Genomic DNA, 23941 nt, shown 5'->3' with positions numbered 1-23941 from the left:
AGGAAATGCCATGACCTCTGTAGACCTCCAGTTCCACTGCCATCCTGAGTGGGAAGTTCAGGAGCGAGCACTTCATAGACATTTAATCTCTGTTGAATGACAGAATGAAAAGATTGAATGCACTCACAGCAAGCTTCTTGCGAAATCCCTCTTTACTGGGTATTTTGATAATTGAGTTTTAAACATAATTAAGAACCCAAGATGGGTGTCTATTCAGTTCTTTTTTATCCGTTATGTCAGTGTGTGCAAAGACAGGTCTATTTTGTGTATCTTTCCTATACTCTGTCCTTGGTTTTACTGTGAACGGGTTTTGGATTACATGGCCACAATGGACTTCTGAGATGTCTCACACGGTGTTGACAGTTCACTTAATCACTATTAACATTCAGCTACACTTGAAGTTTTTAACCATAACATTTGCCAAGCTCCATGTCAAAATGCAACTTGAAAAAATTTTTTTCAAACTCAGTGCTGTTTAAGTCAGACATCCTCAAGAAAGTAAAAAGGAGTGGAAACTAGGTGGGATAGTCTTACTAAACATTTTAATTTTTATTATGACAGGAAAGTCTTCCCTTCTTTACAACTTGCCAAATTTCAGCTCATAGAGAAATCCTCTATAATGGTGACATGGCCTGAGCTTGCCCAGACTTGAAGGAACCTACGTCTGTATGTGGCACATTGTGTGTCCTCTTGGTGGCATGAGAAGCAAGCAGTTGAGGGTCCAGCCATTCGTAATTCACACTGTCTTAATAGGGGACTTCAGTTTTCAAGGACTGGCTAGAATGTAAAATCTTACCCTTGAAGATTTACTTAATCTTATTTTTAATGAATTGCCTAGGTCGCTTGTGATGAAATTGTTTGTATCATCGTACTACTTGATACATGGAAAATATTATTTTTTTAATAAAGACCATATTTCTTTTTTTTTTATAATTTTATTTTATTTATGTATTTTTGGCTGCGTTGCTACGCACAGGCTTTCTCTAGTTGCGGCGAGCGGGGGCTACTCTTCGTTGCAGTGCTCAGGCTTCTCATTGCAGTGGCTACTCTTGTTGCGGAGCATGGGCTGTAGGCGCAAGGGCTTCAGTAGTTGTGGCTCGCGGGCTCTAGAGTTCAGGCTCAGTAGTTGTGGCGCACGGGCTTAGTTGCTCTGCGGCATGTGGGATCTTCCCGGACCAGGGATTGAACCTGTGTCCCCTGCATTGGCAGGAGGATTCTTAACCACCGCACCACCAGGGAAGTCCCCATGGAAAATATTTTTATTAAATATTTTTAAAGTCTCCTTCCTTAGCAACATGTGTCATTGTTTTCAGGATATACTGTCTCAGATACAAGCTTCTCAGAAGCTTCACAGGAGGAAAAGCAGTGACAAAGAAGGAATTTATTAGTTATCATTCTTTGCATGGTAAAATCATCAACTTCCATCACCAACTTCTAATTCAAAGCAGATTTTAATTTGGATGTTCCATTACTCCTTCTTGAAACACTTTTGTTCCCTGTACATGCTGTGTTACTTTGGTTTTATAATTGAAAATAAATGATATAAACAACATCTCAGCTCTTGAGCCTGGAATACCAGTGTAGTTTATTTGGGGACTTGAGTTAAAAGGCTTTCTGGAATTTGTGATTATACGTCTCAATCCTTAAAGTCTTTCCAGAAACCCTATATCTTATGAGTTCATTCTCACATTTTTCATTGATAGGTCATTGTTTGCTGGTGAAATCCCAAGAATAAGTGGTATCAATCTGGCATTTTGTCAGTGACTGTATTAGAGCAAATTTTCAGGAAATGACTGTGATACAGATCTTATCTAACAGAAGGTAGAGGGTGTCAGGCACATACAATTTAGGGATAAAAGTAGGAGCAAACTAGGTTAACCAGAGGTAGAGGAAAGATTTCAAGACTGGGGTACACAGAGGGATCACATCCTGGCACATCTAGATACAGTTGTTATATATCAGTTCCATTTCTTTGTATGAATGAGAAGGAAGAAAATGGAAATTTTGTTTTATACAAAACAAATAGGATAGGCTGCAATCTACATTATAGAACTGAATTCATCAACTGCCTTAGTAAACTATTTTAGTTAACTTGTTACATTGTCAACAAGCTTGTCGGGTGCTCTTTTGTAGTACCTTACACTGGCTATCTTTTTCTTCTTTCGTCTCCCATAGTTGCTAAAAAAAACAGATGTGTTGAAATTAGCCCAAAAGCCACAATCAGAGGGGCTTGGTTTCTTCCAAGTCGGAGGATGACTGTCTTTTCCCTTAAAAAACAAAGTTAACCCTTTTCTATGTTTATGATAGAGAAAGAAACCAGTCTCTATTTCAGTCACTGTTTTATTTTATTTTTATTCTTAATGGAAGAGGGGAAAGCTTGCTATAAATACAACTGATCTTTTAAAACAAGAAATGTACCATCTTTGCAAGCTAGTCATTTGTAGATCTTTTATTTCCAGGCAAAAATGCCATCATTAGAACTTTTCTCTCCTTTTTATTCCATCCACCCATATCTGAAAGTGTATTATTCTGTGTTCCTTCTGGCATGTCAGTGGTTTGTTTGGGCTGAAGACCACACGCTGGAAGCACAGGGAGACCCCCGGATCAGCGTGAGGAGAGCGGCTGGGAGACCCCACTCTCATCCCTCCATGAAGAAAGCAGCCAGATTTTGCCATCTTCGCTAGCACCAAGATGTTGTGAAAGGAGGAGCTGGAATTCTTTCATGTTTTCAAATCTACAACTGCTAGTTTATATGATCTTAATTTCATTCATATAACCAATCCTTTTTCTCTTATCTTTTCCATGTTTCTTAATGGATTTTTCCTAGAACACTTGCCTTGATTTTTCCCTTTTTCACCCACCCGATATAAGCATTCTATTTCTTGCCAAGCTGACAGATTTCAAGGTAGAAGTATCCTATCTGATATGAAGACTTAGGCCTTAAAAAGTTTGTTAATGAGGTGACTTGTCTTGGCATTTACCGAACGTCTAAGTTTTATTTTGCTGAACTCTGTTGGCCTTAAAGGATTTCTCAGTGGCTTATTAGCAGTAATTGGGGTAATGAAGACACTGGCACAGGTAATTGCCTTTGTTTTCTTGTGGCAGAAAAGCTTTTTCCACCTCTGCTAAGTCCCACTAAAATGAAAACTCAAATAGTGATCACATAAAGAAATTAACGTGTGAACTAGTTGCTGCATATTAGGAATTCTGTGCAAGGTTTTCGCAATTAGCTTAGAACCTCTTCAGCAGTACCTGCAGATTGTTTAGAGTAAACAATGGGGTAAAATAGATTTTTTTTTTTCCTGAAATAACACTCTAAAAGGAATAAGATACGGTTTATGCTTAGATGTCACTGAGGTATACATGTAAGATTGTATCATATGAGGCATCTTGTAGACTGAAGAAAAGATGTTATCCTGTTCGAAAACAGAATGAATGTATGGTCAGATTTAATGTGGGCATATTGAATCACCTCTCGCTCAGTTCCTAAGAGGACCGAGAACATTCCAGTAACAACTTGTCAAGAGTTGTCGGCCATATTTAATCCTCTTAAATTATGTAGATGGAATGGACCTTCATAACAGTTGGCTCTGTAAAGAAAAAAATTAAAAAGCTTAGTATTCAGGTGTTGACACTAAGAATTGACCATCTGTCAGAAAAGAGAATCCAGCAGAATGACCTTGCCTACTTTCCAGGAGAAAATGATGGGACCGATCTAGGGCTCTGGTAGGTTGTTGGTGGTGGGAGGTACGTGACAGGTAGTGCTTATCACCGGGAAAAAATGGCTTCATTCAGCTCCTGAATTTAGCCAACTGCCGTGATTGCATCAACAAAGCACCTAATCATGTAGCCGCTACGAAGCGTCACAATTATTTCAAGTAAATCTGCTTTCTAGAATGTGGGAGCTCCGTTCTTTGATAGTTTTGGACTGTAAATTAAAAACGGGGGGAAAAAAGCTGAGAAGCTAATACTTGGAGAATGTTTTTAGGTTGTAATAGTGCGATTAAGAGCATGAACTTGGAAGGCAGATCGCCTTGGTTTGAATTATGGTACCCAGCCTTTCTGTGCCTCAGTTTTCTCATCACTAAAATGGGGCAGTAATAGTACTTCATAAGGTTATGGGGATAACATGAGTTAATATTTGCAAATAGTGCTTGGCACGTGGTAAACACTATGTAAGAGTTAAAACTCTGGTTTAGTAGCTGAATTAAACATTGGATTATGAAGATGTCCATCTTCAAAACTTAATGAACATTAAATTAACTTTCCTCTATGTTTTACTTTCAGCTTTCTCAAGACACAGTGTTTTCTACATGAGTGTAGTTTGTCCAGATTGCAGATGGGTTTATAGAGCCATATTTAAGGAAAGAGCATAAGCATATACACTTTTCCTTGTGTTGTTTTAAAAAACATCCCCAAACTGCTGGGTTGTCGCATATGTGGTAGAAATTCCCACTCCTGCCACGACTTCTCCAGTCTAGAGCATAGGTAGACTTCAGAGAAATAAAAACCTCATGGAGATATTTTAATGGCAGTTAACTCCTAACTCTTGGTATTGGCAATTGGGAAGCTGTGAGACTGTAATAAGTGATGTGTACATGTAAAAGAAGGGAGTGTGGCATGTGGTGTGCATCCTTTATTTAGCAAAACGTTGGATTGCGGGGAAATGGTTTGCATTTCAGTTAGGTGTTTCCTGTTTGTCTCATCATAAGAATCCCCTGAAGGTTGTGGAGATTCTCGTTCAGTAATTGAGGAGTAGAGCCTGGGAGCATATACTATCTTTTAAATTAACTAATAGACTTTATCTTTAAGAACATATACTTTTAACAAGCATCTCAGATGATTATGAAGGTAGGGCAAGGTTTATTGAGTTAAGTAGTTCATCTGTCTTCTCTTGAGCCCCAGCTTTCTCACCAACAGAACCAAAGATTTGACTGGAAAGATGGTCTACTTCCTCACTCACTGTTAGGATTTTGTGATCCCTATTTTCCAAGTGATTATGATACCAAAGAATTCCAGTATGTGTGATGGAATATGAGTTGAGGAAATTAGCCTTCTCTTTACCAGAAAAACTAATTCAGCAAACTTTTAAAAATGTCTTAAGAAAGAAAAAAGCTTTCTGATAAAACAGCAAGCTTCAAGTAATTATTAGTAGTTTGGTTTCTAAGTACTGACAATGTAAGGTAATAAAACATCCAGGGACTTCCCTGGCGGTGCAGTGGTTAAGAATCTGCCTGCCAATGCAGGGGACACGGGTTTGAGTCCTGGTCCAGGAAGATCCCACCCACCGCGGAGCAACTAAGCCCGTGCGCCACAGCTACTGAGCCTGTGCTCTAGAGCCCGTGAGCCACAATTACTGAGCCCACGTGCCACAACTACGGAAGCCCGCACGCCTAGAGCCCGTGCTCCGCAACAGGAGAAGCCACCGCAATGAGAAGTACGCGCGCGGCAATGAAGAGTAGCCCCCGCTCACCACAACTAGAGAAAGCCCACGCGCAGCAACGAAGACCTAACACAGCCAACAATAAATAAATAAATATAAATTTAAAAAGTCCAAAACTCTGGTAATATGTATTGTCTTCTGTTTATTGGGGGGGACAATATTTAATGTATTGCTATTTTAGAATTAACAGTCCTTATATTTAGCAAGTTTAGTAAACTTTTGAGCAGTTAAAACTTCTCTTTATTGGTCTTATTCTAATCCACGATAATTCTTTCACTTTGTCTAGTTATCACCTGAATATAATTGCTTGGTAATACCTTTCCCATTCTTCATAGTGTCTCAGAACCCAGTCTTTGTTTAGCTAGAGAGTCATGCCTCACTGCCCGTGAGGACACAATTGTCCAGCAACAAGGGATGTTCAACAATCAGCAAATTAGTATTGATTATTCTGTTCTTGAGCCAGTGATTTCTTTAGGTGAAAGTAAAGGATAATTGGGGGCATTTAGCACACTTACCCCGTGGGTTAATTTTAAATCTTTTTTTTTTTTTTTTGATTTATTTTTGGCTGCTTTGGGTCTTTGTTGCTGTGCCCAGGCTTTCTCTAGTTGCGGAGAGTGGGATCTCCTCTTTGCTGCAGTATGTGAACTTCTCATTGCGGTGGCTTCTCTTGTTGGGGAGCACGGGCTCTAGGTGCATGGGCTTCAGTGGTTGTGGCACGCGGGCTCAGTAGTTGTGGTGCACGGGCTTAGTTGCTCCGCGGCATGTGGCATCTTCCTGGGCCAGGATCGAACCCCTGTCCCCTGCATTGGCAGGCAGATTCTTAACCGCTGTGCCACCAGGGAAATCCTTGTGGGTTATTTTTATCCTCAAAGTCTTCCCCAAGCCTGTCTCATGGGAGAATAGCAGGTATTTCTTAGGCTCCACAAAGTGATGGCCAACAATTGACATGAGTTGATGTTGGTTTTGTTTGGTTTTGGAGGGGGAGGGGAAGCCTTCAGAACTTATATATATCTGTATACTTTGGATAACAATATAGAGCTCCAAAGTCATAATTTTGAGGTTACTTTCCTTTGGATGAATTTAATTCCTTAAATTTGGGACACATTAATTAATGAATTTCCGTTAAGCCGGTTATACCTCTAGAACACTTTTTAGGATGTACAGCTTATTAAAACTGTTTAACGCATGTGCTATTTTGAATGATATACTTTACACATCTAATTGTGGTCCGTGGTGTTTAATCTCTTTTAGAAACTGGATGGCTTCTACAGGGAGCCAGGCCTCGGATATAGACCAGATTTGGGAGCTCTTGAGTGATGGCGCACCTCCCACCAAAAAGCCCAGGTAAACAAGGGAAGGGGATCCGAGGAACAGAGGAAATCACCGCTGATGATAGATAATGAAAAATAACAAACTTACCCTACATCCCAGTTGGCATCACTAATTAATATTGGCCTTCATATAAAAATTATTTTTATTTTGCATTTAATTTCTGTTTTTTGTCAAGGTCAGAAATGTATATAATTTTAAAAGACAGTTCTTTAAGGCTCATAGTGCCTCACCTCCTCCTCAGAGGTAATCACTTTCAACTTTGTCTGTTTCTTCTAATATTTACATCCAGATTTTTAATACTGTATGTGTACTGCTGTTTCTTAGTTTTGGGTTTTACCTGTTTCTAATTGTGGAAGGTAAGGATTAGGCTTGCTGTCCTGAATCCTCCCCTCATCCATCCCCAGCTGCCCTCCCCAAACACACCATAGACTCTCCTCACAGCCTCCTAGTGTGTTTTATATCACAATTTTTGGTTTAATATTTACATTGTATGACTGTATAAATAGTATTCATAGCTGAGCCTAATGTGTTATTATGTTTCTTTCCTTGTCCATTTTTTCCTCCAGGTTATTAAAGATTGTCTTTTTTTTTTTTTTTTTTTTGGTTTGCTTTGTTTTCTTTGAACCTATCAATTTAAATTCAAACTCTGTGATAGAGCGTAAATCTCCTAATCTGCTGACACACGTCAGTAATGTGCAAGTTTAAAGCTGCTCCATGGGTCCTTCCCTCTGGGCAGTTGTTGTGCTCCAGGCCTGCCACATTGCTGCTGTCTGCTGTTTTCCTTTCCTGTCACCCTGGGAATTCCTTTCACATCTCTCCTGTATTGGATCCTCTGTTTCCTGGATCTTATGTCTTCCTTTTTGGTGCACTCCTTCATTTTGCTGAAAAACATCTCGTTAGCTTCCTTAGTAAGGATTCAGAGGAGAAAAGTTTTGGGAGACATTTGAAAATGTCTTTATCGTACTCTTACATTGATGATTTGGCTGAGTGTAGAACTTTAGATACGGACTCATTTTCCTTACAGCTAATGAAATCATTGCCCATTCTCTGCTAACATCGTAAGTGTTCCTGCCACAATAGCCACTCTCTTCTAATTCCTAGTCCTTTGTATTATATGACCTCTTTTTCTTATTAGAAACTTGTAAGTATGGTTATTTTATTCTCAGTAATCTGAAATTTCACAGTGATACATCTTCATATGAATCTGGATATCAGGTAACTCTTTCAAGCAGGCTACTAATAATTTCACTTTGGAGGAATTTTCCTGGGTTACTTATTTGATAATTTCCTTTACAGTTCTTTCTGTATTCTGTCTTTGTAGAATTCTTGGTATTCAGATGTTGGGCCTTTTGGATAAGTCTCTAATTTTCTTACAGCTTTCTATCACTTTTGTTTTTATCATTCTCCTTTCTCAGAGATTTTCTCAGTTGTATCTCCCAACCTTATGAATTTTTTATTTCTGTCTTTTTTTTATAGAAATAAGAAATCTTTTCGTTTGCCCAGTTTTTTTTATAGCATCCTGTTCTGTTGCACAGATGCCATTTTAAAAAAAAATCTATGTCAGGATGTCACTGTTTCCTTTTCAGTTTTTCTCCCCTTTCCCAGATTGTCTCTTATTTCCCCCAAGTTCCTTTCTACCTGCTGGTTTGTTTGGGTATAACTCTCATGCTGGGGATTTTGTTCAAAGGTAAGGTGACCCTTATTTTTCTGCTCATATTTAAGAGAAAACACTGAAAAGCCAATGGAGACTGTGTGTGTGACGAGGGGCTTGGTGGCTGGTGGGCCTCCCTGTGGGTAACAAGCATGGGCCAGGTTCCACAGCCTGCCGGACTCTGTGGGTCTTTCCTCTCATGCTGGCCATTTTCCCCAAAGGGAACTCCTCCCATCTCCTGACCCCATGAGGTTGAGGTGCAGGCATAAGGTTGACTGCCAACGTCTGGGAGTCTTCCTTTAGGAGAAGGGGGCAGGGGAGAGTCTCATATTTCTCATACAGAATGTACACAGTCCCCCTCCCCAAGCTGTGCACGGTGTTCTCAGATACAGAACCCTCTGGTGGAAGCTCTCTGGAGGACAGGCCTCCTGTCCTAGAGTTCTGACCACTTCTGACACAGCCTTGCAGCGAATTGACCCTCCACCTTCAGCTGTGCCTGAACATTTCCAAGCTTCTGCAGACGGGATCAGCTCCTACTTGACCGCTTCTAAAATCTATTGACCTCTTTCGTCTACTTTTCCTATTTTTGTCATCTTTTCCTATTCTGCTTTTTATGAATGTATGCCTTCTTAAAAAGTTACTACTACTTAGTGTTTTAGGAAGAACCAGAGGTGAAACATAGCTGTTAAATTTTTCCCTTTTAACTGGAAGTCTTAAATTTGGAAAAATCACATCTCAGATCTATAATGTATGAGGTAAAGAATTCAAATAGTACAGCACATTCAAATGGAAAGCAAAAATCCCTGTTCTCGGGCTTCCCTGGTGGCGCAGTGGTTGAGAGTCCGCCTGCCGATGCAGGGGACACGGGTTCGTGCCCCGGTCCGGGAAGATCCCACATGCTGCAGAGCGGCTGGGCCCGTGAGCCATGGCCGCTGAGCCTGCGCGTCCGGTGCCTGTGCTCCGCAGCGGGAGAGGCCACAACCGTGAGAGGCCCGCGTACCGCAAAAAAAAAAAAAAAAAAAAATCCCTGTTCTCCTCAATCCCCAGAGTTAACCACTATTTACAGTTCTTATGAATACTTCTAGAAATTTTTTTTTCTTTTCCATTATGGTTTATTAAAGGATATTGAATATAGTTCCCTGTGCTGTACAATAGGACCTGTTTATTCATACTATGTGCAGTAGTTTGCATCTGCTAGTCCCTCCCTTCTAGAAATTTTAAGTATATGTTTGTGTGCGCTTCACTTTCTTGATCCCCTTGAACTTAAATGCATTTTTCACTGTTTGCTTCTAATGTCTATTATCAGTCTTCCCCAGCAGACTAAGCTTTTGCAGCCAGGGACTCCATGTGTATGGTGCTTTATGAGTTTTTCATGGAATTGGGAATAGGGAAGGCAGTTCTAGAGGTGGTTTCTTCAAAACCAGCTTTCTCAAGGCTAAAAGTACCTTTCCCTTCTTGCATTATGCCAACATGCAAATCCTTTTTCTGTTCATTGTATTATGTGAGCAAAAGGTCGAGAAGGGCGGTTTCTTAGGAGAACACATGCCATCAGCATGTGTTTAAATTAAAGTGCGTAAACGTATTTCAAACAGATTTTAATATAGTTTCAGGATGAAGGGGGCGTGGAAAAACAAAACACAAAAATTTGTACCAAAACACAAAAATTATGTCACACAGAAGTCAGGACAGAGCTCAGTGTTTATCACGGGAAGAAAGGAATGTTTTCCACCTTCCGTCATATCCGTTGAATAGTTGTTTCTTTATTTAGGTATGTAAGGCTTTTGTGTTTTCAGAATTTTGTTGGCCACTATTTTTTTTTTTTTTTTCCCTGCTTGAGGATATCTAGAACAATGCCGAAGGCAAATGTGTTCCCATATTTGACTATGTCATACTCAGCTTTAGTCATGTTCATTTTCGTCTTTGTGTTCACAAACTTTGGGCTTACGTTTTTTTTATTGGCTTTTCTTTCATCTCCTGTTTTGCATTTCTCAACAATAGGAATTTCACATGTGGGGGGTTTCTTTTCTCTCTCGAATCCAAATCAAATCAGACATGTTTTTTGAAATTTGTTTGTTTAAAATATAGTTTAGTTATCAAAACTCAACTGAGTGGTGATAGTTGGACCTTTTCCTGATATTGGGTTTTCTTAGGTTGAGAGGACTACAAAGGAGAAGATCGGTCTTACGATGGCTCTTTAGGATTTCCACAGTAGGGTTATTACTTTCTCAACACGTACTGGCACTACTGTGCTCACACTACTTTGGAAAGGCATCAAGCCTGTGCTTGTCATCTTTGCGGCTGTAGGAGTTAGAGCTGAAAACCGTGGCTTTGGATGGTCTTTGTGCCTCGTGTCTGTTGGACGTTCCCAGTCCTCTCATTTGTTTGACTTTTTCAGGAAGCTGCTCCCAAGCCTGAAAACGAAGAAGCCTCGGGAGCTCGTGCTGGTGATTGGAACAGGCATCAGTGCTGCGGTCGCACCCCAGGTCCCAGCCCTGAAATCCTGGAAGGGGTTGATTCAGGCCTTACTGGATGCGGCCATTGATTTTGATCTTCTAGAAGATGAGGAGAGCAAAAAATTTCAGAAATGTCTCCATGAAGACAAGAACCTTGTCCATGTTGCCCATGACCTCATCCAGAAACTCTCTCCTGTGAGTACCCTTGTGTGAGCCCTGGCATTCGATCTTTCCTAAAACCAGACACACATGCTGAATGCAATAAGGAGATTTATGTTTCTAGCCTATAGATTTGCATAACATTTGGCTCTTCTGCAAAATGTCAGTTTATGGACCCGAATCATGGTAGTTACCTTGACCTCATTTCAGTGTGTTGTGGTGGTGGTGGTGCGGGGGGGTTGGTGATGATGGTGATGATAATGTTGTTGAGGCCTTTATTTGTACAAAATGAGACCACTGTCCCATTATTGCTGTGTTTTAAATTTGCTTTTTCTACACTCACTACTATAAAAGCTGTGTTCCCTGGCATCCATGCCTTTCAGGGAACCTCAGAAAGATTAGAGATAATTCTTATTTTGTGGATGAAGCAGCGCCAGTTTTTAATGTTCCTTTTAAAGGCAATCATACATATATATATATGGAATTTTGCGGCGTTTTAGCAAACTGAGCTGGAAATCAATTCCTGAATGATTTAAGGGCCTCTTTGTCTTGCTTCATTTTAAAAATGTCTTAAAAATCAGGATTCACTTAAGATATATTTGGAAATAGTAGAGTAGCCAAAGCATATTTTAAAGCTTAATGAATTAAGTGCACCTTGAAAAAAAATGTAACTCTTATGCCTTAAAAAGTCAATTATCAGTGTTGATTTTTCCCCCTACGCCCTAGGGCCTATAGGAAAGAAGTGCATTAAATGTTAACCTGAAAGGCATTTAAAAGTATTGATAATTCCCTCCTAGATCATGACTCATTCAAAAACTTAGGGCCTTTTACTTGTCTTTTCATTTCTTTGTGCTTAATTGGGGTAAAATGTTACTAACCTAGAACAGTATAAAAAATTAATAGACTTTAAAGAGCTCATGGGACCTCCATCTCATACCATATACAGAAATTAGCTCAGTGGATTAAAGACCTAAATGTAAGAGCTAAAAACTATAAAACTCTTAGAAGAAAACGTAGTTTTAAAGCTTCATGACCTTGGATCTGGCAGTAGTTTTTTAATCATGACACCAAAAGCACAAGAATCAAAAGAAAAAATAGATAAACTGGACTTCACCAAAGTTGTAAAAACTACTAGGCTCACTGAGCATTATCAGGAAAGTGAGAAGACAGCCCCCAGAATGGGAGAAGATGTTGACAATTCATATATCTGATAAGGGTGTAGTGTCCAGAATGTATAAAAAAAACTCTTATAACTTAATAAAAACGCAAATAATCCAGTTTTTTCAGTTTAATTTGTTTTTGAAGTATAGTTGACTTACAGTGTTGTATTAGTCTCTGGTGTACAGCAAAATGATTCAGTTATACATATATTCTTTTTCATATTCCTTTCCATTATAGTTTATTACAAGATATCGAATATAGTTCCCTGTGCTATACAGTAGGACCTTGTTGTTTATCTGTCTTATATAGTAATTCGTATCCGCTAATCCCAAACTCCTAATTTATCCCTCCCCTGCTTTGCCCTTTGGTAACCATAAGTTTGTTTTCTATGTCTCTGAGCCTGTTTCTGTTTTGTAAATTAATTCATTTGTATCATTTTTTAGATTCCGTATGTAAGTGATGTCATATGACATTTGTCTTTCTCTGTCTGACCTACTTACTATGGTAATCTCTAGGTCTATCCATGTTGCTGCAAATGGCATTATCTCATCCTTTTTTATGGCTGAGTAGTATCATTGTGTATATGTACCACATCTTCTTTATCCATTCATCTGTGGATGGACATTTAGGTTGCTTCCAGGTCTTGACTATTGTAAATAGTGCTGCTGTGAACATAGGGGTGCGTGTGTCTTTTTGAATTAGAGTTTTCTCCAGATATATGCCCAGGAGTGGGATTGCTGGGTCATATGGTAGCTCTATTTGAGGAACCTCCATACTGTTTTCCATAGTGGCTGCACCAGTTTACATTCCCACCCCCACCCTCTCCAGCATTTAAAATAATCCAGTTTTTAAATGGCAAAGGATTTGAATAGACATTTCTCCAAGGAAGATATACAAATAACCAATAAGTGTATGAAAAGATGCTTGACGTCATTAGTCATTAGAAAAATGCAAATCAGAAACTGTGTCAGATACCACTTTACACACACTGGGATAGCTAGAATCAAAGAGTTGGGTAATAAATGTTGACGAGGCTGTGGAGAAACTGTAACCCTCGTACGCTGCTGGGATTGTGAAGTGGTGCAGACAGGATGGAAAATAGTCTGGCCGTTTCTCAAACAAATAAATAGAGTTGTCATATGACCCAGCGATTCCACTTGTGCATACACACACACACACACACACACACACACACACACACACACACATACCCAAGAGAAATGAAAGTGTATGTCCATACAAAAACTTATAAACAGATCTTATAACATTACTCATAATAGACGAAAGCTGGAAATAGTGCAGATGTCCATCAGCTGTCAAATAGATAAACAAAATGTGGCATATTCACACAATAGGCTATTACTTGCCAATAAAAAGGAATCAAGTACTGATACATGGTGCAATGTGAATGAACCTTTAAAACATTATGCTGAGAGGAAGCCAGTCACAAAAGACCACATGTTAGAGGATTCCACTCATACGAAATGTCCAGAGTAGGGAAATCTGTTAGAGCAGAAAGTAGTTTAGTAGTTGCCTAGGACTGGAGCAGGGATGGAGGGCAGGAGGGTGATAGTTAAAGGGATGGGATTTCTTTTTGAGATGAACATTTTCTAAAATTGACTGTGATGGGGAGTTCCCTGGTGGCCTAGTGGTTAGGATTTCGGGCTTTCACTGCTGCAGCTGGGGTTTAATCCCTGGTTGGGGTACCGAGAACCTGCAAGCCGCGTGGCACAGCCAAAAAAAAAAAAAAAAATTGACTGTGGTGACAGTTGCACATATCTGTGGATATACAAATAACCACTGAATTGTGCACTTCAAATAGGTGAATTGTATGTTATGTGAACCATATCTCAATAAAGCTGTTAAAAATAAAGGTAAGAGGATGGAAAAGCTGTATGATTCAAACAGTAGTCAATGAAAGTGAGGGTGGCTGTGTTAATATCTGTGAAGTACACTTGAGAGAAAAGAAGAAGAAAGCATAATTTTTTAATGTTCAAACAAATACAAAATTGTTGTCATATAAAAAGGTAATTAAAGAGTATATAGACCCAAAATATAAGGGAAAAGTATTAAAGAAGTGTGTCAGCCCGGTAATAAAAATGTTGTCTTTCTGGGGGAAAAAAGAAAGAAAGAGCTCATGAGGACAAAGAGTGCTGTATTAGTCCAGCAAGTCTTGTCTGCCTGGTGCCGTGCCACTTGGCTGGACCCTTCATTCATCCTTTGAAAAGGTCTCCTGAGACTAGAAAGCATGACCTTGCTAGGTGGGTTAGTTATGATCGAAAGTAATGAGAGGATTTAAAGTCAGTGTCAATAAATGTATACCAACCAAACATCAAACTGGAGTCACTAATTATCTTTGGATGAAAATTTAGTATTCACCTTAAAGTGTAGTCGTAGTGTCAGTTCCAATAGAGTAGCAATTATCAAACTTTTTGGTCTCAAGACCCCTATATACGCCTAAAAATTACTGAGAATCTCAAACAGCTCTTGTTTATGTGGGTTATGTCTGTTCATATTCACTATATTGAAAATTAAAACTGAGACATTTTTTAAATGTTAAATTCATTTAAAAATAATAATAAGCCTGTTAACATGCTAACATAAACAACGTACTTATCAAAAGCAACTATATTTTCCAAAAACAAAAATAAATTAGTGAGAAGAGTGGTATCGTTTCACGTTTTGCAAATCTCTTCAATGTCTGGCTTAATTGAAAATGGATTCTCATATCTGCTTTACGTAGTCAGTCAGGTGTCTTTGTGAAGGTTTTGGTTTGACTATACAAAAAAAATCAGGGCTTACAGGTACATACTTGGAAAAGAGAAAAGTATTTTAATAGTCTTTTTGGATAACGTAGATACTCGTTGTTGATACTACACCAAAAATTCAGTAAGTGATGGCTTCCTAAAGATTAATAGCCATAAAGAATCTGATATCAGATCATATCCATGCAATTGGTGATATGGAATCTGAACTTCCCTTATGCTGTTGCATTAAGATCCATGATCCATCTTCTACGCATGCATGGTTTTGTAACATTACCCATTGGGAAAATACTGCTTCACTGAGGTGTACGTATCTTCTAGATTTTGACACATTTCATTACACCATCCGAAAAAATTGCATCCATTAATATCACCACCAATCTCATCACAAAGGTATTTGGAAGCTGTCAAGCTCATGGTGGCAGATAAAAGTTTTCTAAAAATCTGATTTTTGCTTGAAAGCTCAGCTTTCATCATTGGCAACAATGGCAGCGACCATTGGCTAGTTTTTCCTCGAAATGACAGGCTCACTTCATTTATTTTTGCAAGAATGCTGAGAATACTCAAATCTGAATAATCATAGTTTGTCTGCCAGTCATTCTTTCAAGTAAAAATGATGTTTGATGAAAAAAAGGTGGCTAGTTCAGTTTAAAACTCAAAATAATCACGTGAGTGTCTGGCCTCAAGACCCCCATCAGGGAAGTGCTTTGTGTGTACTTCCTGTTTTTCTTTACACAGAATATTACGACATGTACTTGAGGGTCAGTATTTAGTACAATTAATACTTTTTACTGCTTCATTTTACAGGACATTCTTAAGTGAAACTGGCATTCTTTTCTTACTGTAAGTCTTTGGTAGTGAAGAGTACTACTGTGATTACTGGCACAGCTGGGATCCACTGTGCCTGTGTCCTGATTCATGCCAAGGCACCAGCAGTTTTACCTGCCATTGCTTTTGTACCATCAGTGTAAATATTAATACAGTTTGAAAGACAAATATCGCCTTAATACCATTATGAAAATAATTTTGACTTTGCAGACCCCTTAAAGAATCTTAGGAGGGCTTCCCTGGTGGCACAGTGGTTAAGAATCCACCTGCCAATGCTGGGGACATGGGTTCGAGCCCTGGTCCGGGAAGATCCCACATGCCACGGAGCAGCTAAGCCCGTGCGCCACAACTACTGAGCCTGCGCTCTAGAGGCCGTGAGCCACAAATACTGAGCCCACGAGCCGCAACTACTGAAGCCCGCGCGCCTAGAGCCTGTGCCGCACAGCAAGAGAAGCCACTGCAATGAGAAGCCCGCGCACCGCAATGAAGAGTAGCCCCCGCTCGCCACAACTACAGAAAGCCCGCGCGCAGCAACGAAGACCCGATGCAGCCAAAAAGAAATAAGTAAAGAAATAAACTATTTAAAAAAAAAAAGAATCTTAGGAATCCATGGGATCCATGGGCCACATTTTGAAAACCACTCCAATAGGGGATATGTAAGGAAAAAATATAGGCAACCCAAAGGCTTAAAAGAGAGACACACACATAACACACATTTGGGGAAATATGAAGACTCTCTGAGTATTTGCTATTAAGGAATTAATATTATTGCATTTTTTTAGGTGTGATAGTGGTTTTGCAGACTGTTTTTTATATGTAAATGGGAATCCTTATCTTTAAGGAAACTGTTGAAGTGTCTGAATGATATGATGCCTGGGAATTCCTTCAGAAAAAATTCAGCGAAGGGGGTGGGATATGGTGGAGGGGAGTTTAGGTTAAACAGGATTGGCCATGTGTGATAATTGTTGAAATTGGTACTTGGGAGCAGGGGGGTTGGGGGGAGCACTGTGGAAGCGGGGAGAGATAATACTCTCCTTTTTACGTTTGTGTGTCTTTGAAAATGTCCTTTTTTGGGTTTTTTTGTTGTTGTTGGCTTTTTTGGTTTATTTTTTAAGAATCTAACAAACAACAGTAACATGACAGGGTTAATAGGCCCATCTACTGAGCCAGTTTCTTACAGTAGGGAAATGCCATTGCAAAAATTTTGGGTTTCAGAACTGGAAAGACTGTGCCATTTTTAAAGGCACTGGAACCCTGGGCAAATCACTTAAGGTCTCAGAATCTATTTTTGCACCTGTAAAACTGGGATAATGCTACTTATCCCACTTGAAAAATAAGTGAGAAAATGTATGGGAAGTGTCTGGCACATAGTAAATGCACTGTAAATGTTAATAACCTTGGTGAAAATGAGTCAGTTAGTTTTTACTATGTCTGGGATCAGAAGGATGGGAGTTACAGGGTAGGAGGAAATGAAGCAACATTGGATTCAGTTCACTGTTTTAAATGAATGAGAAAATGTCTGTAAATATGTGTGGGAGTTTGGCATTTCCTTTTGACCTTGGAACCTCCTTGTTTGTTTTCATTCTTTTGTCTTTACTTAGAGAGGCCATTTGTGGGAAATTCAGTTCTCGGGTCACCTGTTTCAAGAGAGAAGAAGTTGATTTTAAGTCTGAGGAAGTAGATGCAGCTATAGAAGCCGCTTTCCTTCCTGTCTGTGTTGATATGCAAAATGTCATAACTGAAAGAGGACCCAAAGATAGTTAGCTAAAATAAGTGGCTCATGACTTTTATTTCCAGACTTTATTTAACCTTCTGTATTTCTTTTCTTAGAAGCAAGGAAGTATATCCCACACCCATGCTTACCTGTTCGTATACCCAGGTGTTTATCTGTGTGCATGATAATTAAACTGGTGCTGGCTTATTAATGTTGTTTATCCGTGTGTGTATGAACCAGAGTACAAAATGAAGGTATGAAAGATGAGGAAGTTCTTAAAGTCACCGTATTCTTTAATTTTAAACTTAATTTTCAGTTTTTGAATGGGTATTGTATTGTTTATACGCATTGCACAAATACAAAATGATATAAAAGGTGTACATCCATCATGGCATCTCACTCGCACCCATGGCTTTGTCTGCCTCCTTTCCCCGACTTGCCCCCAGTTGGTCACCACCCTTTTTGAGTATCCTTCCAGTGTTCTTTTCTGTAAAAACAAGCAAATAGGATTCTATTTATTCTTATTTCATTGCTTCCACCCCCCCATGTCAACAGGTAGCATTCTAGACATACTGCTGTGTACTTGTTTGTTTTATGTGACAGTATATCCTGGACATCTTTCCATACCAGTTTCCTGTATATGGATACTTGGCTTATTTCCAGTCTTTTACTGTCACAGGCAACAGAGCAGTGATAATGTTGCATATGTCATTTTATTTGTTTGCAATTACGTCTGTGGGATATATTCCTAAAAATGAGATTGCAAGATTATAGGGTACATGGATCGTAATGTTGATGGACATTAAAGGGGCACCATATTTTTTATAACAAATCTAGAACAGTGCCTGGCATTCAATAGCAGTTGACTCTTGCATGTAGTGAAATTCAGTTTCTTCACTGTTCGTTTCTGATCAGATTGTTCATTCTGATTAAGTGTTAAGAGTCCCTACTTGGTTGCCTGTGGGCTGCTAATATGTGACGTAATAATTTATGCCATGATGTAAAGAGAGCGGACAGAAGTTGAAAAACGTGACCCACATTCTTAGCCACATAAGTCGTGGGCTGTTCCATCTAGTTAGCCCTAGAAAGGAGTCTGAGCCCACTGGCAACAGGGTACAGTGAGAAGCCTGTCTTGTGGTAAATGTAGCATCGAACAGCGATCGACAGAACTAGACAAACTTCTGGGTGTGTCATCACCAGGCAGAGGTACTGTTTCACCTCTGTGCTCTCATTTTTCTCCTGTGAAAATAATTTACCATTCACTTGGAAGGTATAATGAAAAAATGGATAATTTTGTAAAATACTTTGAAAAAAATAGGAAGCACATTTGGCAAATTGAAGTGTGCTTTATGAACCTACTTACGTGGTTCCGTGGAAACAGATCTTTATCGGCGCATAGTGCTATTAGAAAGGTATACAAGGCAAACCAGGAGGGTAGGGAGACTACTTTGAGGATAACAGGAGGATTATGGCTAGTCTGCTATCTAGCAGCTAATTGCAGTTACTTGGAGTTTGAATGGGGAATAATGGGGCCTTTAAGAACTGATTCTTGCTTAGATATTATCTAATGGAATGGTGTTGCAAGAATAAGATAGGGATCAGATATTTGTCATAGCACACTGCATAGTTACTTTCCTGTTTCAAATTCCTTTTGTCCTAGGGATCACTTTGCCTTTTAAGTTAGAAAGCCAACTTCCCACTTGAGATTGGTATTATATTTCCTCATTAGTTCTCAGGGATATTTACATGTAGTATTCAAAACAAACCCGGGAAAACAGTTATCTAAATGAACCATTTGTTAAGAAATAGGGAGTCTGTTCAGAACTGATTAGTTTTGGTATTTTTAACAGTTGCAAAATAAAGATTTTTGGTAACCATTATCGTGTACTGAATATTCTCCCTAGCAGCCTTGTAAACAAGTGGCTGAATTATACCAGGGAAAAAAACAGGCAGGGAGAAGGTAAGCAGTCTGTCCTAAATCCATCAGCATCTGTAAAAAGCACCTAGGATTAGAAAAAGACATGTTAAACCACATTTAGAGCTGTCTTTTAGTGGTTATTCCCTAGATAAGGAAAGTTTAACAGAAAGTATTCTTACCTGAGGCCTGCTCAAAGGGTAGTTGGAGCTGTGCTTTCTGCCCCAGTTTTCCTTTAGTCTGGACAGTAGTCACCTCTCCTCGCCATGCCCATCTTCTTCATTCTATAAAAATGCCTATTTAGAGAGCGTGTGCTTCTTTGCATATGATGTAGTAGTGCGGATCACTTGCTGTGTGCTGAAGTGTGGGGCTGGCAGTTGGCCTGTATACTCCTGTTTTCCTTATTAGAACCCTGTGAGGGAGACAGTATTTTACTTTTTTTTTTTTTTTTTTTTTAATATTTTGGCCATGCTGCGCGGCATGTGGGATCTTAGTTCCCCGTCCAGGGATCAAACCCGTGTCTCCTGCAGTGGAAGCACAGAGTCTTAACCACTGGACCGCCAGGGAAGTCCCAGAGGCAGTATAAGTGCAAAGCACTCTTCAAAAAGTTGCTGTTATTTAATGAAAACAAATGACCTACCAAAATGCTAGAACTAACTTATCTCTCTTATATCCCTCCCCAGCGTACTAGTAATGTTCGATCCACATTTTTCAAGGACTGTTTATATGAAGTATTTGATGACTTGGAGTCAAAGATGGAAGATTCTGGTAAACAGCTACTTCAGTCAGTTCTCCACCTGATGGAAAATGGAGCCCTGGTATTAACTACAAATTTTGACAATCTCCTGGAACTGTATGCAGCAGATCAGGGAAAACAACTCGAATCCCTTGACCTTACTGATGAGAAGAAGGTAAAAAGTAAAGGATTGGTTTATCTCTTCAGGCCAGTGGATTGTATCCTCATGAGAAATACTGTTTTCTGGTTGGGATATTGTATAGTACTGGCATTTATGGAGAGGTAGAAGGGGAGACTGTTATCCCTGGTTGGATTTTAGTTTTTTGAGATAAAAATCAATGTACATTTAAAAGCACAGATCTTAAAAGTGTTCGGTTCTGTGAGTTTTGACAGTTTCACCCGATTTTAAGCAAGATTATAGGAAGCCATTTGAACTGTGAAATCTAAATCTTTTAACACTAGATAATATCAGGTGGGTGCAGTATTGATTTAGAGTTCTCTGTTAGGATATATTCTTCATGGCATCTGTTGGAAATGTACGGAAGCTACTCTTTGATGTCTGAAGAGCACGTTTCAAGCCAAATGACAGCTGGGCTGAGATTAGTGTTCAAAGAACACCTCAGCAGACTTCTTTTTTTAATGTAACCCATACTATACCTAAGCCATCTCCCATAATATGGGATTACAGATGTCCATCTATGTCATCTAATGAGAGAAGGCTTTTATTAGAATGGTCACAAGAGGTTGTAATTTGAAATCTAGCACTAATGGGATATTCTGTAGATAACACCATTTAATTGATGAAATACACTGAAGCCATAAAAGGGAAAATGTTTTCATTGCCGTAAAAAGGTGTCAGAGACTTAATGATTGAAGAAGGAGGGGGGGGGGAAAAACCAAACAGATTATAAACTGCCACAGGGTCTCATTTGTCCTGCCCTGTAGGTTTTGTAATTTGCCTTCATACTTCGTTTTCCTGGGAGCCTGCCTTTGTGTCCCAATTAGAGCCCAGCTAAGTAGAGTTTGAAGAGACAAATGACTCCCCCACGGGCACTCATGTCACAGTACTGCCTCTGCCGGAGCAGTAGCTATAATGCCAGTCTTGTGATTTTGCTGACCTTGAAGTCGAGTTGTAAAAGGAAATCCAATTTAGAGAAATGGTGCCAAAAAGACTGGTTTTCTCTGGCTGGAGTGTTTTCTACCTGCTGCCTCCATGCTTTGTATGGCCAGCTCCTTCTTCACCTGCAAGTCTTCACTTACGAATCACTTCCTCTGAGAGGTCTTCTCTGACCATCCTAATTAAGAAAGGACCCACCCTTATTTTTTGGTTCATATTTTCAATGAAGCACTTGATATAACTTTCCATTTTCATCTTGGTTTGTTTGTTTTCTGCCTGTTTGCCCCAGAGGAATAGCAACCCCATTTGGACAGGAACCATGTCAGCCCTTCTTACCCTAATGCCTAAGATAGTACTGGGTACATAGTAGGTGCTCAGTAAATATTTTTTGAATTTATAAATGTTTGAATGAAATTAAAAAATGAATGGCAAGAAACAGCTTCCATGCTGTTTCTGATACAATCTCCAAAGATCATGACCAGCATCAAAAGCATAAGGGCCTTTTTAAAGTTATGGGTATCAATCAGACTTGAAATTTTCCTTCTCATTTTCACCCTGGAGTCTCAAGATTTGCTTTGTATTTTAGTCCACATTAGGGGCAGTATTGAAGTTTAAGGGTTAAAGCCATTGACTGGCAGTCAGAATAGAGCCTGGTAATACTCTAATTCTAAATCTCTGTGCCTCCTGACTGTTTTTCCCTAATCCATACCTTATTTCTCTAGAATGTTAATAAATTTATACTGTCTCAAGTCCTTGGGAAAATGGAAACATGGGATCCAGTTGGCCCTTATTATCATTGTCATCTAAATAATCGTTCTTCATTGGTAGCCTTTTAGGTAACTCGGAGGTGACTGAAGTGATTCTTTTATCGCTTATCAATTGCTGCACAAGAAATTACCCTGAAAACTTTGTGGTTTAAAACAATGTTTTATTTGCCCGTGATAATGTGAATTTGCTACTTGAGCTGGGCTGATCGGCTCAGCTGGACAGTTCTGCCGGTTTTGCAAGTGACACACATGGCTGCAGTCCTCTGGGGGCCAGACTAGGTGGTGTTAGATGGCCTTGCTTGCATGTCTGTTGGTGCAGGCAGTCGGCTGGGCCATCAGGCTTCTTCACATGGTAGCTGGGTTCCACAAGCAGCAAAAGAGAAAGAAGACTCATTGTGCCAACATTTTCCAAGCTTCTGCTCTTGTCTGCTAATGCCCCGTCGGCTAAAGCAAGCCATGTGGCCAAGCCTGGAGTAAGTGTGAAAGGGGACTAGACCAGGGCATCGATACAAGGTTTGACCTCTCGGGGATCCTTCCTGAAATGGTCATCCAGAGCTGTCATGTATGTCACCAGTGGAAAGAGCCCTGTGGTTCCTGCAAATTATGACAAACAAATTCTAATTTTTGCTTGTTACTTTCAAAGAGAAATCACCAGACTTGCTGCCCTCATTCCTAACAGTCATGCCTGAAGTAGAAAGGGAGGCCACGTCGGGTGGCCACATTCTTGGCCTGTAGTATCAGGAAGCTGTAGAGTTATGTCAGAAGCCTAGTCCTCAGAAGAGCCTCTTACCCATTGGGACCTTGAAGCAAGTGCTCAGCCCTGCCCGCCTGGCTGAGCTGTGTTTGTGTTGTGCAGGTCCTCGAGTGGGCTCAGGAGAAGCGGAAGCTGAGCGTCTTGCACATTCATGGGGTCTACACCAACCCTAGTGGCATTGTCCTTCACCCAGCTGGGTATCAGAATGTGCTCAGGAACACTGAAGTTATGGTGAGTGGTGCTGACCTTGCCGCTCTCGGGAAAACCTTCCTGGGAAACCTCTAAATACACCACTGGTCTTCCAGTGATAACAGTTTCTTCTCATTAATGAAAATTGGAAGGCCGGGACTTCCCTGGGGGTCCAGTGGTTAAGACTCTGTGCTTCCAATGTAAGGGGCTCGGGTTCTGTCCCTGGTCGGGGAGCTAAGATCCCACGTGCCATATGGCAAGGCGGAAAAAAAAAAAAAAAGGAAGGCCAAGCATTCTTTCCTGTGCTTCTTAACTTGTGGGTGTACATGCCATCTTTGGAAATGTCAGACATCTCTTCAGGTGTCAAACTCTGAGGTTTTACTTTGTTCTTGTTTGACACCCAGCAGATGGCACTCTGTTATTGGTGTCATTTTCACATACAGAGAAGACTTACTGCCCTTCATCGTTTGGTATATATAGTGTTAATGGCCCTCTCTATGCCAAAACTAATTTATGCAGCTGTTCACTGACCAATCACTACTAGGGCATACATTCTAAAGAGATTTTATATAAATGGTGATGGTTTTATATTGAATCATCACACTTATTCACTTATTGCTCACTGGAAAACATAGAGAAAAATTTGGATAGGGTGATAAAATGGAGGCTTTCTTTGTGAAAAAAGACCAAGAAAATGTGATGTTTTCTAAAGCATAAGGGGAGCTTTTTTCACCTGTTCTTTCCCTGACATGTGTTATAGCTGCATCTGTCATCACTATCATTTCTAATATTTTTATATTTATATATGTGTAGTGTGTGAGATATATACACACACACACACACACACGCGTATATAAATGTATACACACATGTATATATTAATATTCTAAGTGTCAGGCTTTCTTTGAGCAAATCTGGTGATGGAATTCTCTAGTTATCCACGGCTTATTCTGTTAA

General features: G+C 39.8%; 1 protein-coding gene across 3 annotated transcripts in view; it reads left to right on the top strand.

Moving 5' to 3' along the window:
* The window catches only part of FAM118B (family with sequence similarity 118 member B), a 46263-nt gene that overhangs the window by 15192 nt on the left and 7130 nt on the right, over positions 1–23941 (top strand). For all 3 annotated transcript variants that reach the window (XM_029208321.1, XM_029208320.1, XM_029208319.1), the window contains exons 2-5: positions 6695–6787; positions 10822–11074; positions 20105–20332; positions 22898–23026. In XM_029208321.1, coding sequence (XP_029064154.1) covers positions 6702–6787; positions 10822–11074; positions 20105–20332; positions 22898–23026 — 696 coding nt within the window. In that variant the 5' untranslated portion in view covers positions 6695–6701. The remainder of the gene's footprint in view (positions 1–6694; positions 6788–10821; positions 11075–20104; positions 20333–22897; positions 23027–23941) is intronic.

The sequence above is a fragment of the Monodon monoceros genome, unplaced genomic scaffold (genome assembly GCF_005190385.1).
Source record: "Monodon monoceros isolate NGI ecotype Baffin Bay Population unplaced genomic scaffold, NGI_Narwhal_1 Super_Scaffold_7, whole genome shotgun sequence".
Lineage (NCBI taxonomy): Eukaryota > Metazoa > Chordata > Mammalia > Artiodactyla > Monodontidae > Monodon > Monodon monoceros.
Note: the sequence above shows the minus strand (reverse complement) of the source record. Positions and strands in the feature narration are given on the sequence as shown.